The sequence below is a fragment of the Petaurus breviceps genome, unplaced genomic scaffold, assembly GCF_028583685.1.
Source record: "Petaurus breviceps papuanus isolate PSGF00001 unplaced genomic scaffold, PetGlider_PUasm1.0 91133, whole genome shotgun sequence".
Classification (NCBI taxonomy): Eukaryota; Metazoa; Chordata; class Mammalia; order Diprotodontia; family Petauridae; genus Petaurus; species Petaurus breviceps.
The window spans coordinates 35,986,242-36,000,476 of NW_027187419.1; the positions used below are offsets into that span (position 1 = coordinate 35,986,242).

At 36.1% G+C, this 14,235-nt stretch overlaps 1 protein-coding gene across 3 annotated transcripts in view; it reads right to left on the reverse strand.

Moving 5' to 3' along the window:
- LOC138155557 (N-acetylated-alpha-linked acidic dipeptidase 2-like) overlaps window positions 1–14,235 on the reverse strand; it is a 111,219-nt gene that overhangs the window by 44,386 nt on the left and 52,598 nt on the right. For all 3 annotated transcript variants that reach the window (XM_069080847.1, XM_069080846.1, XM_069080848.1), the window contains 2 exons: window positions 1,230–1,321; window positions 164–254 (listed from right to left, as the gene is read on the reverse strand). In XM_069080847.1, the coding sequence (XP_068936948.1) occupies window positions 164–254; window positions 1,230–1,321 (183 nt within the window). The remainder of the gene's footprint in view (window positions 1–163; window positions 255–1,229; window positions 1,322–14,235) is intronic.

Below are 14,235 nucleotides of genomic sequence, written 5' to 3' on the forward strand. Positions count from 1 at the left end.
ACATATGTATGCATATATGTATATGCATGTATACTGTAGATAGGTGTTTATTATACACACATAAGTATATATTTTATTAACTCATTTTACTATTTATTATTACAATATTGTTCATATACGTATATAGAATAAAATTCTTGCTCCAGATAATAAAATTACTTACCCTGTTCTTAGTATAACGGACTCTACCAGAAGCAATTCCCAGCCTCTGAAAATAAGCTTCAAAATCACTCCCAGATCCTAGTTTATTTATTCTATACATAGAAAAAAATATCAATACGAAGTCAACTTCCCACAGTATCTCATAGACTAAGTCTTACAAAATTCTATTCCTGAGAGAATACAAAAGAATATTTTGAGAGAATTTCATTAATTTTTGGATGAAAATAGAACTGTTTTAAGTTTAATATAATTATGACAGGATTAACCTCAGGCAACCCTCTAAATCTAAAACATTTACAGACAAATTGCTAATCTGTATCATTGATAAGAGTTGTCCTGCTAGGAGTTTCTTGTACTGATGAAATCAAAGGAATAGATGAAAACCACAATCCACAGGTAAATATTTTTCCCCATAAAATGTTAGAGAATTTCAGTCTTGATAAAACTAAATGCAGCTTATTTTCATTTTAGCAATAAAGCCAATATTGGCAAGTTGTTGTTTTTTACTTAATTAAGAAAGAAATTATTTGGAGACAGATTTAGTCACACTACTCAAATCTGCTAGAAAATCCAGCTGTTTTTAAGTTATTATTACATATCAGGATGCAAATCAGTGATACATATAAAATTACCCTAAAAGAAATGGGCGACTTGACATTGCTTTTGCTGTATACCTACTATCCTACTCAACAGTTTAGACTGGAGTCTAGGGGAGACAGGGAAAACTAGGATTAGGATTGGAGGGGTTTTTGGTTTTCTTTATTAATGTGTTTTGTTATTAAATTATAAACATTTACATATTACTTCCACCTGACAAGATGTATCTTGTAACAAAGTAAAACAGGTAAAACTAAAAATTTAGTGACCTCATCTGAAAGTGCAACCAACAGTTAACATATGTAGCACCTTTCACCTCAATATATAAAAAAAATTCCCTCCCTCCTAACCTCCATCCCAATGAAAGAAAAAGAGTTTCTTGGAAGTTATATGTTTTAGACAGTCAAGAAGCAAGTGAAATCTGATGCTTATTTTCAAGTACATACAAAACATATGTTTAAAAAATTTACCTAGGAATATTTTTATCTTCAGGTGAAGGGTCCTTTTTCAACCAGCTTTCATAAAGGGATCTTCTTTCAAAACCATCATCAGGGCTGTCTATCTGGAAACGTAAAACAGATATTGGAAAATCGGAAGCAAACATATAATCAACTGTGATGCTACATAACTCGTGTGTATCATTACACATACATATGGGCAGTTAGCTAAATGGCACAGGGGATAGCCAGGTAGTCAGGCCTGGAGTCAGGAGGACTCATCTTCAATTCAAATCTGGTCTTAGACACTAGCTCTGTGATCCTGGGCTAGTCACTTAACCCTGTTTGCCTCAGTTTTCTCAGCTGTAAAATAAGCTGGAGAAGGATATGGCAAACCATTCCAGTATCCTTGCTAAGAAAACCCCAAATGGGGTCACACACACAGTTAGACACGGCTGAAAAATGATGAGAAAACAATATGCACATATATACATACTAAATTGAATTTTAAAAGTTATTAACAAGGGGGCAGAGCCAAGATGGCAGAGTAAAAGCAGGAACTTGCTTGAGCTCCCACTCAAACCACCTCCAATACCTGTCGAAAATGACTCTAAACCAATTTTAGTGATACAGAACCCACAAAGTGACAGAAACAAATCTCCTGCTGAAGGCAGCCTGGAAGGCTGACAGGAAGGGTCTATCATACACTAGGCTGGGAGCAGAGCACAGTCCCACATGAGCCGTGCTAGACCAGATCTGTGGCACAGACCGGCTGGAGCAGACTTCAGGGGATTGATTTACCAGCAGCTGCAGTGGTTTCCATATTTATCAACCCATAAATGCCAAAAAGAAAGCAAAAGTTCAGTGGGGAACTCTGTTGGAACTAGGTCAGAGAAGAGCATGGTCCGGCCCAAACCCCCAGAGTGGCAAAGGTGGCTGCCTCCTGAGCAATAGGCCTACAAATCATAAGGTGATCAAGCAACCATTCAGAGGGTAATTGCTCTTTGACCTGCTTGGATCTGGGTCTCAGTCTTGGGTGGTGGACCTGGGGTGAGGAGCACTAACATGGCAGAGCTTCTGGTAGTTGTAGAGTTCTAAGTTGAGCTATAGAGCTTCAGTGTGAGCTGTTGAACTCACAGTTCTGAGGCAGGTGCCTGGAAGAAGCTCTCACAACAGCTGTGCAAAACCCCAGAAATTTGGGTCATAGTACTTTCCACTCTGTAAGAAGAGTTATACCATGGCAAAGAACTCAAAAGTCAAGTAATTGGCTGGCAAGATGAGCAAACAGAGGAAGCAAAATGAAACTATAAAAGATGATCAAAACATAGAACCAGAAGAAGACAGCAAACTTGAAATTCCTGCATCAAAAGCTTCCAAGAAAAATAAGAACTGGTTGTAGGCCGTGGAGGATCTCAAGAAGGATTTTGAAAATCAAGTAAGAGAATTAGAGGAAAAATTGGGAAGAGAAGTGAGAATGATGCAAGAAAATCATGAAAAAGCAAGTCAATAGCCTACTAAAGGAAACCCCCAAAATACTGAAGAAAATAACACCTTAAAAATAGATTGACTCAAATGACAAAGAGGCCCAAAAAGCCAATGAGTAGAAGAATGCCTTAAAAAGCAAAATTGGCCAGATGAAAAATGAATTTCAAAAACTCACTGAAGAAAATCATTCCTTCAAAATTGGACTGAATCAAATGGAAGCTAATGACTTTATCAGAAATCAAGATACTATTAAACAGATTCAAACAAATGAAAAAAATAGAAGGCAATGTGATATATCTTACTGGAAAGACAACTGACTTGGAGAACAGATCCAGGAGAGATAATTTAAAAATTATTGGACTACCTGAAAGCCATGAACAAAAAAAGAACCTAGAAATAATCCTCCAATAAATTCTCAAGAAAAATTGTCCTGATATTTTAGAACCAGAGGACAAAATGGAAATTGAAAGAATTCACAGATCACCTCTTGAAAAAGATCCCAAAAAGAAAACCCCTAGGAATATTATAGACAGGTTCTGGAGTTCCCAGATCAGGGAGAAAATATTACAAGGAGCCAAGAAGAAACAATTTGAATATTGTGGAAACACAATCAGGGTAACACAGGATCTGGCAGCTTCTACATTGAGGGATCGAAGGGCTTGGAATGTGATATTCCAGAGATCAAAGGAGATGGGATTAAAACCAAGAATCACCTACCAAGCAAAACTGAGTATAATGTTTCAGGGGAAAATTTGGTAATTCAATGAAATAGAGGATTTTCAAGAATTCTTGATGAAAAAACAAGAGCTGAATAGAAAATCTGACATTCAGATACAAGAAGCAAGAGAAGCATGAGAAGGTAAACAGGGAAAAGAAATCATAAGGAACTTATCAAAGCTGAACTATTTACATTCCCACATGGAAAAATGCTAATTGTAACTTATGAAATTTTTCTCAGTATGATACTTGAAGGGAATATAAGTATATATATATATATATAGATAGATAGATCTAGATATATGTATAAATACATATATGTCTATATAGGAGGGTATATGGGTATATCAATATATATGTGAGTGGGTATATATGTGTACAGGTATACATAGATAGAGGGCACAGGATCAATTGAATAGGAAGGGATGATAATTTAAAGGTGGAATTGAGAGGTGAGAGAAGAATATAATGAGAGGAGATGGGGAGAGATAGAATGGGGTAAATTATTTCATATAGAAAAGGCAAGGGAAAACTGTTACAATGGAGGGGAAGAACAGGAAGGCAAAAGGGAATGGTTCAACCTTACTCTCATTGAATTTGGCTTAGGGAGGTAATGACATACACACTAAATAGGGTGTATTTCTGCCCTACAGGAGAATAGGGGAGAAGGGGATGAAAGGGGGGATGATGGAGGGGATGGCAGGTTGGGGGCAGAGGGTAGTGAGAAGCACACACTTTTGAAAAGGGACAGGGTCAAAGTGGAGAATAGAACAAGTGGGGGGCAGGACAGGATGGAGGGAAATATAGTCAGTCTTTCACAATATATCCACTATGGAAATGTTTTGCATAGCTACACATGTACAACCTATATTGAATTGCCTATCTTCCCAGTAAGGGTGGGTGACAAGAGAGAAAGGGAAAGAATCTGGAATTCAAAGTTTTAAAATCAAATGTTTAATATATATATATATATATATATATATGTATGTATTATTTACATGCAACTGGGAAATAAGATATACAGGCACTGAGATATGGAGCTCCATCTTGCCCTGCCAGAAAGTTGGGAGGCATGGGGAAGGATATAGGAGAGAGCAGATTGGGAGAGAGGGTATACAATGAGATTGTTGTTTTGGGGTGGTGTATAGGAGAAAGATGGGGAGAAAATTTGTAACTCAAAATCTTGTGAAAATGAATGATGTAAACTAAAAATAAACATAAAATTTACTTTTTTTTTAAATTGTTTTTTACATGTGACTGGGAAATAAGAAATATAGGAAATGACATAGAGAGATCCATCTTGCCCTATAAAAAAAGTAAGGGGGAAAGACACAGGTAGGGGGGACATAAGAGAGAGCAGACTGGGGGAAGGGGTATTCAGTATTCAGAAGGGTTGGAGGTTAGGGGAAGGATGGGGAGAAAATTTGTAATTCAAAATCTTGTGGAAATGAATGTTGAAAACAAATAAATAATTTTTTAAGAAATTTAGTAAGAAATAGCATTTTATTGATTGGATTCCATAAACCTTTATTTAAACATGTGTCTATGTTTGTATGAATTTCAACCTAATATTATAAGCTATGGCTTATTTGCAGATAAGTGCCTGTTTGCAAGTAGGCAAAAAGTTATCTCCCAGGTGGTGCTTTTTATCATATTATTGTTAAAGATGGGAAGGCTTTTTTTAAAGCATTTTTTAAGAGACTTGCAAAAAATTTTTTTAAATGGCATTTTATCTTTTCTTTAACTAAAACTTTTGGGCAGAATTTGTACTTTGGTAACTTTTGCTTAAAATGATAATGGGGAAATTCTAAGAAGGCTAGTTATGATCCATGTTAGGGGAAGTTATTTAGCAAATTACAACACTAAACTCATAGTCTAAGTCCACCAAAACACCATTTCTGACTATAGATGAAATTCATTTTCTGAGAGAATATAATTAATTTTTAGATGAAAACAGAACTAGAACTATTGGAGTTTAATATAATCACAAGAGGTTTAACCTCTCAGTATCTGAGGAACCCTCTCAGTCTGTAAGTTGCAGAGAAGTTGCTAATCTATATCAATGATCACAGTTGCCATGCTACGAATTTCTTTAACTGATGAAATCACAGTACTGGACAAAACCTACAATCCAATTTTCTCAGAGACATATTCTGGAATAAAACAAACCTACACATTTACTCTTTTTCTGGAGGGAGAAAGCAAAATTGTCTGGACCTGTGGCTATAGGAAATGTTTACAAAAATGGCAGCTCACCTAATTTTTTTGTTTTTATCAAAAGCCTTTAACTCTGGATCAGACTGACAAACCTAATTCTGTTGGGACTTTCCCAACTTAATTCATATAAATCTAAATATCTCTTTGAAACTAGCCAAATTTCAGTTTCAAACACAGAAATTTAGAGTGGGAAAGGGGCCTTAGAGATCACTTCACAAAATCCTCTGAATTTGCAGGGAAGATTCTAAGACCCAAAGAAATTAAATTACTTGCTTAATTATTTTGCGAAAAGTAGAACTAGAAGCAAGTCAACTAACTCCTAGGTCTGCCCCTTCTATGACATCATACTCTGAGCACACTGTCACAACGTTTTCACATACTGGGCTAGATGTAAGGGTCCAGGAACAAACAAAATTAATGACAGAAAAAAATGGTGCCTAAACTAAGTGAAACAATGCAATGTAATACTAAGAGTCAAAAGTCTGGCACCCTGGGTTCAAGTTTTGACTATCTGTTCACCCTCAGGCAGATAACTTTCCTTCTTAGGCCTCAGTTTTACTGGTTATAAATCAAGAAGTTATATTAATCTATAAGATCTCTTCTGACTTTTATTTTCAGTGAATCAACATTTCTATAACTTAGGTTAATGAGGTGCACTAGAGATACCTGAATTACATTATTTTTTCCTGCCTTTCTTACTCTTTCACTGCTACTTATACCTACTCTTTACAGAAACTGTTATGTTCAATTTAAATACTTTAAGAATATAGTTATCAGTCTTTAGTTTTTAAATTTACCAATTAGAAATCATTAAATTACATAAACTTAGAGGGAAAGGGACCTTAGAGGTCATCTAATCCAATACCGTCATCTTCAGATGAAGAATCATCTTGAGAGGGGAAATGAATGCCCAAGATAGCAGATAATAAGTACCAGAGAACAGGATTCAAACCTAGAGACTCTTACTTCAAATCCAAAGTTCTTTCTGCTAGGACCACATAAGTGTAACCTATTTTGTTTCTTAATTACATGTAAATATCTACATTTTTTTTAAATCTTTAAGTATGTGCTCAGAATGTCAGAGAGAAAATTTCCTCCACAGCAAAGTCTTTGAAGGCAAAGAACTGAGAGAATAAACACATTCTATAAGATGAAGGGGTGGCAAAGATTGCCTGATAAAGTAGACTTAGCAGATTCTAAACTATCTTTGGCAAATCCCATAATCTCCCTGGGACTGTTTCCTTATATGCAAAATGGTTATAAAAAAAGCTCCCTTACCTACTTCAAAAGCCTGTTGTAAATTCCAAATAGGCATGTTGTAAATGTATTGGAATCACCTCAGGCTCTCAAAATGTTCAGAACCTACAGAATCTTGCCCAAAGGATTCTCTTTGGAGTATTCCTCCCAAAAGCCTGTGCACTGCATCCACAGTGTGGCTTTCAAAATAATTAAATCTCCAACAAGTGCAAAGTATCTGACAGCAAAATTTCACAAAAAAAAATCAAAATTGTTTCAGCAATTCAGTTCTTAAAGTTACATTATAAAACACAATGATTTCATGAACAAAGAAATAAAAGAAAGGTGAAATGCTATATCCCCCACTCTACCCTGCTCTGCCCAAGAAAAAATAAATAAAATCAAAAAAGGTCAAGAAAAAAACAGAGAACAGAAACTAAGAATAAAGAAGAAGTAATCTGGATGATTATGAATAGCTTCCTGATTCAAGAAGCTGACCAGTGGCCCTAAGATCATGAAATTTCATCATGAGTTGGAAGGCATTTTAGGCCAACTAGTCCAAACTCATTTATAGATTAAGGAACTGATAATCTAAGAAGTAAAATGACTTGCCCAAAGTCACATAAGTATTTGAGACACGGTTGGCATTTAAGTTTATATCTTATAACCTTAAGTTACATCACAATCTGTTCTTCCTTCACTTTTTTTCTCCCACATTGACAACAAGCTCTGCCACCTGAACAGGTAGAGTAAAGGGTAAAAAAGTAAGTAAAGTTCATCACATATTTGGAAATGATATGTGAAAGGAAATTTTCTCATCTACTAAGGAATACATTTCTATTAACCATTACAATTATTATGAGGTTTCAGTGGCAGTCTTGGTGTTCTGGTTCCCTTTTGAGATAAGTGCCAATCGAAAAATGAAAAGGTAAAAATCTTTTCAGAGGGAAATCTCACAGATATGCAGATACTTTTCAAACTTGACATCAAAACTATGGAAAATTACTTCTTAGGTAAAAATGATGAGAGAAAATAATTTCAGAGAACTGCACTAATATTTTTTATTGTCCTTATCAAGAAAAATACATAGTAGAAGCAGAGATGAAGCAACAGTGTACAAAATGATGAGAGAGAGAGAGACTGGTTGCAGTTTCCCAAACAACAATATTCACTTATATCTAATATAATAAATATAATATAATGTAATAAAATAACTAAAAATATTCCTTATAATAAAACTTTTTTGTGGTAAAAGAACAGAAGGGAGAATGAAGAACAAAATAGCCAAATGAAAATAATAACGTACTTAACTTTAGTTAAAAGAAACATATCGAGAGTTCATAGCATGATTAAGATTCCTAAACATTTTTATGATATTTAGGGTTCTTAAATATTTGGTCATTAGGTGGACATCTGACCCAACTAGGAATGCTCAAATGGATCACAAATGGAGAGAGCTTGTTATCCGTTCTCCCTCTGAAAATTTGCACCCATAACCAGGGGAGGCCTCTCTGCCATGTGTTCTTGCTAGGGCATATCCCCCTTCCGGGGCTACACCTACCCTGGACCCCTTCTGTTGATACATTTACCCTGGCACTTTCCAGTAGGTCTCTTAATTTAAAATAAAAACAAAACAAACAACAGAAAAAAACACAACTTAATCAGTCCTCCTAAGAAGCCTTCCCTCTCCACTCCAACATACTCCAGGGAGGGGAGGTGGAGGGCGGGGTTTGTATCAAAGGGAATTGGACAAGGAAGCTTAGTAAGGGCTGCCCCCTCAATAGACTTAAATGAAGAAATGACAGGAGCAGCTACATGGCAGAGTGAATAGAGCACCTGTCTTGGAGTTAGGAGGACCTGAGTTCAAATCTAGCCTCAGACATAACACTTACTAGCTATGTGACCTTGGGCAAGTCAATTAACCCCAATTACCCTTCCTTCCCCCCTCCAAAAAAAAAAAAGAGAGAGAAATGACTTGCACTTCCACTTTTCTTCTATTCTAAGTGGCTTGGAACTTGGACAGAAATCTTTTAGATTTCCGAAGGGAAAAACCCTATATCCCTACCCCCTTCCTCCATCCTGCTATGGCAAATGTTTACAACTGGTAGCAAGAGCATGAGTTCATCTAGATGAAGATGATACTGGATTTAAAAGCCCTGACTATCTCTTCTACTCTGTGTTTCTTTTCTTTAACACAAGTGGCTGAACTTAAATCCCAAAACAGACTTTTCCAGTCTTGCCATTTACTTTATGGCCTTGAGATGTGTATCTACAGTCACTAAGAAATCCAGGCCATTGGCATCAGAAGGTGCTCCCTGTAGCTACCACAATACATCTTAGAGAAGATGACCAATGCCAGGAGGATAAGGCCTGATATGACAGAAGAGAGCTTTGGTGCAGATGTAATGACTGCTTAGCAGTTTCCATAAAATATTATGTTTCAACGTTTTAAGTGTCTATCTCCCCATAATGTTTTAAACGTGTTGTCAGAGCAATCTGGAATTATGCTCAGTTATAAAACTGTACACACCCTCTGGCCCAGCTGATGTTTCACTATTAGGTGTGTTTCCCAAGGTGATCAGGGCAAAAGGAAAAGCATCTCTATGTTCTAAAATATTTGTAGCAACTCTCCTTGTGGGAGCAAAAAACTGGACAGTGAGGGGATGCCCATCAACTGGGGAATGGATAAACAAATTATGGCATTTGATTGTGAGGGAATACTACCGTGCTGTAAGGAATGATGAACAGGTTCATTTTAGAAAAACAAGGAAAGACTTGCATGAATTGATGAAGACTGAAATGAGCAGATCACCAAGAGAACATTGTATACAGTAACAGCAATATTGTTTGAAGAATAACTGAACGACTAAGCCATTCTGAGTATTATACATATTCAAATCAACTGCAAAGGACCTATAAAGAAAGATGTTACTAACCTCTAGAGAAAGAACTAATAGAAGTATGCATAGTATAATGAATCGTTTGTAAAGAGCTGCCTAATATGGGCAACCATATTAGTGCTTTTTTCCCTCTCCTAGAAGGAGAAGGGACTAGGAAGAAGTTGTCTGCCAGTTTAATAGAGACATAAGCTTTGAGTGAAGCCCCTTTAAAAGACAAGGGGTGGAAGAAAACTAAAGTTTCCTTTGGCTGCTCTTCAATCAGGAAACTGAATTGTCTCAGAAAGATCCTGAAGATGACGTGGCAGGATAAAATACCAGACACTGAGGAGGTCCTTTCTTCAACTAAACTGCCAAGATTTCAAATTCTAATGCAAAAAGCACAACTCTGATGGACTTGCCATGCTATTTGAATGCAAAATGAATACTTGCCAAAAGTATTATGGAGAACTCAAATGTGGTAGGCATTCACATGATGGTCATTAGAGGTGATACAAAGACACTCAAGGTTTTTCTTAAGAACTTTAGAATCAACTGTGTGACATGGGAGATGGTGGCACAGTACTGCTAAACATAGCATGCCCTCATCAGAGAGGTGCTGTGCTCTATGAGCAAAGCAGAATTGAAGTAGATCAAAAGAAACACTAGAGGTGCAAATTTAGAGGAACCACCTCAAATGTTCACATGGACTATTTGTGTCTGATCTGTGGTAGAAAATTCAGAGCTTATATTGGTCTGATCAGTCAGTCAGGCACACTGTAACTTGACTCTAGCATAGTGATGTCATTCTCTTCAAGAACAAAGGACAACCACCAAAAAGTCTCTCCAGCATGCCCACTGGTCCTTATTCAAGGGGAAGGACTGCTCCTCAACTTTTCACTCTCATCATCTACAATAGAAACTCACAAGGTCTTGGAGAAAAGGAATAGAAGGGGTAGAAATATTATCTAATTCTTCTTATGAAATGTGAACAAGATTGCTGATCTGATTCCCTTTTCCCAGAATAAAATTAAAAAAAATAAATTTAATAATACATTTAAATAATAATAAATTTAAATAAAATTTAATAAAAAATTTTAAAAGTCTTGCTGTACTTATTTTTGGAATCTAGCATCCCAAAGGCAAATCTCACACAACATAGGTGCTACAAACCAAAACTCCAAAACAAAATAAACAAGGAGGATAAAAGAATGCCATTCTATTTAGACTCTCTTGCAATAAGGAATCTCAAGTAGAGGTAGAATAAAGTTTACCTCTTTAAAAGAAATTTAAAAGGAAGAATACAGAAATGACATGATAATTTTATAAAGCAATATAATATGCTCAAATATCAAAGCAGTTCTAATGACTACTTCTTTAAAAATATATTTTTCAACAAAGCACAGAAGCCAGTTAAAATAACTATTGACAATATAAAATACTTGGGAATCTACCTGCTAAAACAAACCCAGGAACTATATGAACACAATTACCAAAAACACTTTTTCACACAAAGAAAAGTTAGATCTAAACAACTGGAAAAATATCAGTTGTTCATGGTTGCAGTAAGCCAATACAATAAAAATGTAAATCCTACTTAAATTTACTAATTCAATGCTATATCAATTAAGTTAACAAAAAATTATTTTATAGAGATAGAAAAAATAACAATTCATCTGGAAGAACAAAAGGTCAAGAATATCAAAAGAATTAATGAAAAAAAATGTGAAGGAAGTGGCTTCTATATTATCAAGTGGTAATCATTTAAACCAGCTGGCTAAGAAACACAGTGGTGGATCAATGGAAGAGATTGGGTATACCAGACACAATCGTAAATGACCATAGTAATCTCGACTTTGATAAAACCAAAGATCCAAGCTTTTAGGACAAGAACTCACTATTTGACAAAAACAGCTGGGAAAATTGGAAAGCAGTATGGCAGAAACCAAATATAGACCAACAGTTTAAACCATATACCAAGATAAGGCTAAAATGGGTATATGATTTAGAAATAAAGGGTGATTCCATAAGCAAATTAGGAGAATAAGGATCACTGTATCTGTCAGATCTATGGAGAAGAGAAGAATTTATCACTAAATGAGAAATGGCATTATAAGATGTAAAATGAATGATTTTTGATTATATTAGATTAGAAAGGTTACCAATGTAGCCAAGATTAGAAGGAAACCAGAAAGCTGGGGAAAACTGTTTTTATAGGAAGTGTTTCTGATAAAGGATTCATTTCTCAAATACATAGAGAACTGAGTCAAATTTATAAGAATATAAGTCATTTCCCAGTTGATAAATGGTCAAAGGATATGAGCAGGCAGTTTTCAGACAAAGAAATCAAAGTTCTCTGCAGTCTCTATAGTCACATAGAAATGCTCTTAAATCACTAATGATTAGAGAAATGAAAATTAAAACAACTCTGAGGTTGCATCTCATTCCTATCAGATTGGCTAATATGACAGAAATGGAAAAAGACAGATTTTGGAGGGGGTGTGGGGAAAATTGGGACATTAATGCACAACAGTAATGCACCAACAGGTGGAGTTGTCAACTGATCCAACCATTCTAGAGAACAATTTGGAACCATGCCCAAAGGGCAATCAGACTGCATACCCTTTGATCCAGCAATACTAATAGGTTTTTATTCCAAAGAGATCCAATAAAAGGGGGGGGGAGGTACCCTACTTGTCCAAAAATATTTATAGCCGCTTTTATTTTTATTTTTTTTTGCTTTTTGAGGGGCAATTGGAGTTAAGTAACTTGCCCAAGGTTACACAGATAGTTTTTGTGTGTGTGTGTGTGTGTGGGTGTTGTGTCTGAGGCCAGAACCAAACTCTGGTCCTCCTGATTTGGGGCTGGTGCTTTATTCACTGTGCCACCTAGCCGCCCCATATAGCTGCTCTTTTTTTAATGGTGGAAAAAAATTAATTGAGAGGATGCCTATCAGTTTGGGAATGGTTGAACAAGATGTGGTATATGAATGTAATGGTATATTATTGTGCTATAAGAAATGATGAACAGGTGGATTTCAGAAAAACCTAGACTTATAATGAACTGATGCAAAGTGAAGTGAGTGGAACCAGGACTACTTGGCACACAGTAACAGAAACATTGTACAATGATCAACAATGAATGACTTGGGCATTGTAAGTCATATGATGATCCAAGGCAATTCCAAAGGACTCATGATGAAAAATGCTGTTCACATTCAGAGAATTGATGGAGTCTGAATTCAGATTGAAGCATGCTGTTTTCATTTTATTTTTTGTGTGCTTTTTTTCTTTTGGTCTATTTCTTCTTTCATAAAGTCAATAATATGGAAATATATTTCATATAATTGCTCATATATAACCTATATAAAATTGTTTACTATCTTATGGGGCAGGTGAAGGAGGGAGAAAATTTGGAAGTCAAAAATTTTTTTGAATGAATGTTAAAGTTTGTCTTTACATGCAATTGGAAAAAATAAAATATATATATTTTTCATTAATTAAAAATTTCACAAACAAACAATATTTAGATAGTACCTATTAACACATTAAAAATCCAAAATCAGGCATCTGTTTTCAAATTTTCTCTCTAGGGCAATGAGGTGATGCAGTGTTTAAAGTACTGGTCCAGGAGGATGTGAGTTCAAATTCGACTTCAAACTCTTACTAGCTGTGTGATTCTAAGCAAGTCATTCAACCACTGTTTGCTTCAGTTTTCTTATCCATAAAATGAACTAGAGAAGGAAATGGCAAATTATTCCAGTATCCATGCTAAGACAACCCCAAATGGGTTCACAAAGAATTAAGCATGACTAACCAACTACACCATCTTATTTCAACAAATGTGCTACCAGTAAATGTACCCTCTCATTTTTCTTCACTGCTACATTTTGAATTGTTAACTCTATGGAGTTTCTAACCTTTATATTTATTTGTTTGTTCATTTATTTATTTATTTTTGCTTTTGGAGGGCAATTGTTAATTGACTTGCCCAAGGCCACGTGGTTAGTTTTTGTATTAAGTGTTTGAGGCTGGATTTGAGCTCAGGTCCTCCTGAGTCCAGGGCTGGTGCTCTATTCACTGTGCCACCTAGCCATCCCCACCTCATAGTCTTTACATCACAAAAATTCAGGATTGAGCAACTACATCATTCTCCTGTTAAAAAAAAGGGGGGGGCACAGAGTCAAGATGGTGGAGTAGAAGCAGGACCTCTTAACGGCTCCCGTTTCCACCTTTTCCAATCCATGTAAAAAGGGGACTCGGAACAAATTTTGGAGCTGCAGAACCCACAAAATGACACAGAGAAACTAACCTCCCACTGAGGACAGCGTGGCAGGCCAGCAGGAATCAGCCAGCACGGCGCTCTGGGAGCCAAGCCCAGGCCTGAGTGAGCCGAGGTTTGAGCCCCAGGACAGGTCTGACCAGCCTCCAGCCGGAGGGACTCCACATCAGCAGAAGCTGTGGCGGGTTCCAGAATTATCAACACAAAGATGCCAAGTAAAAAGTGAG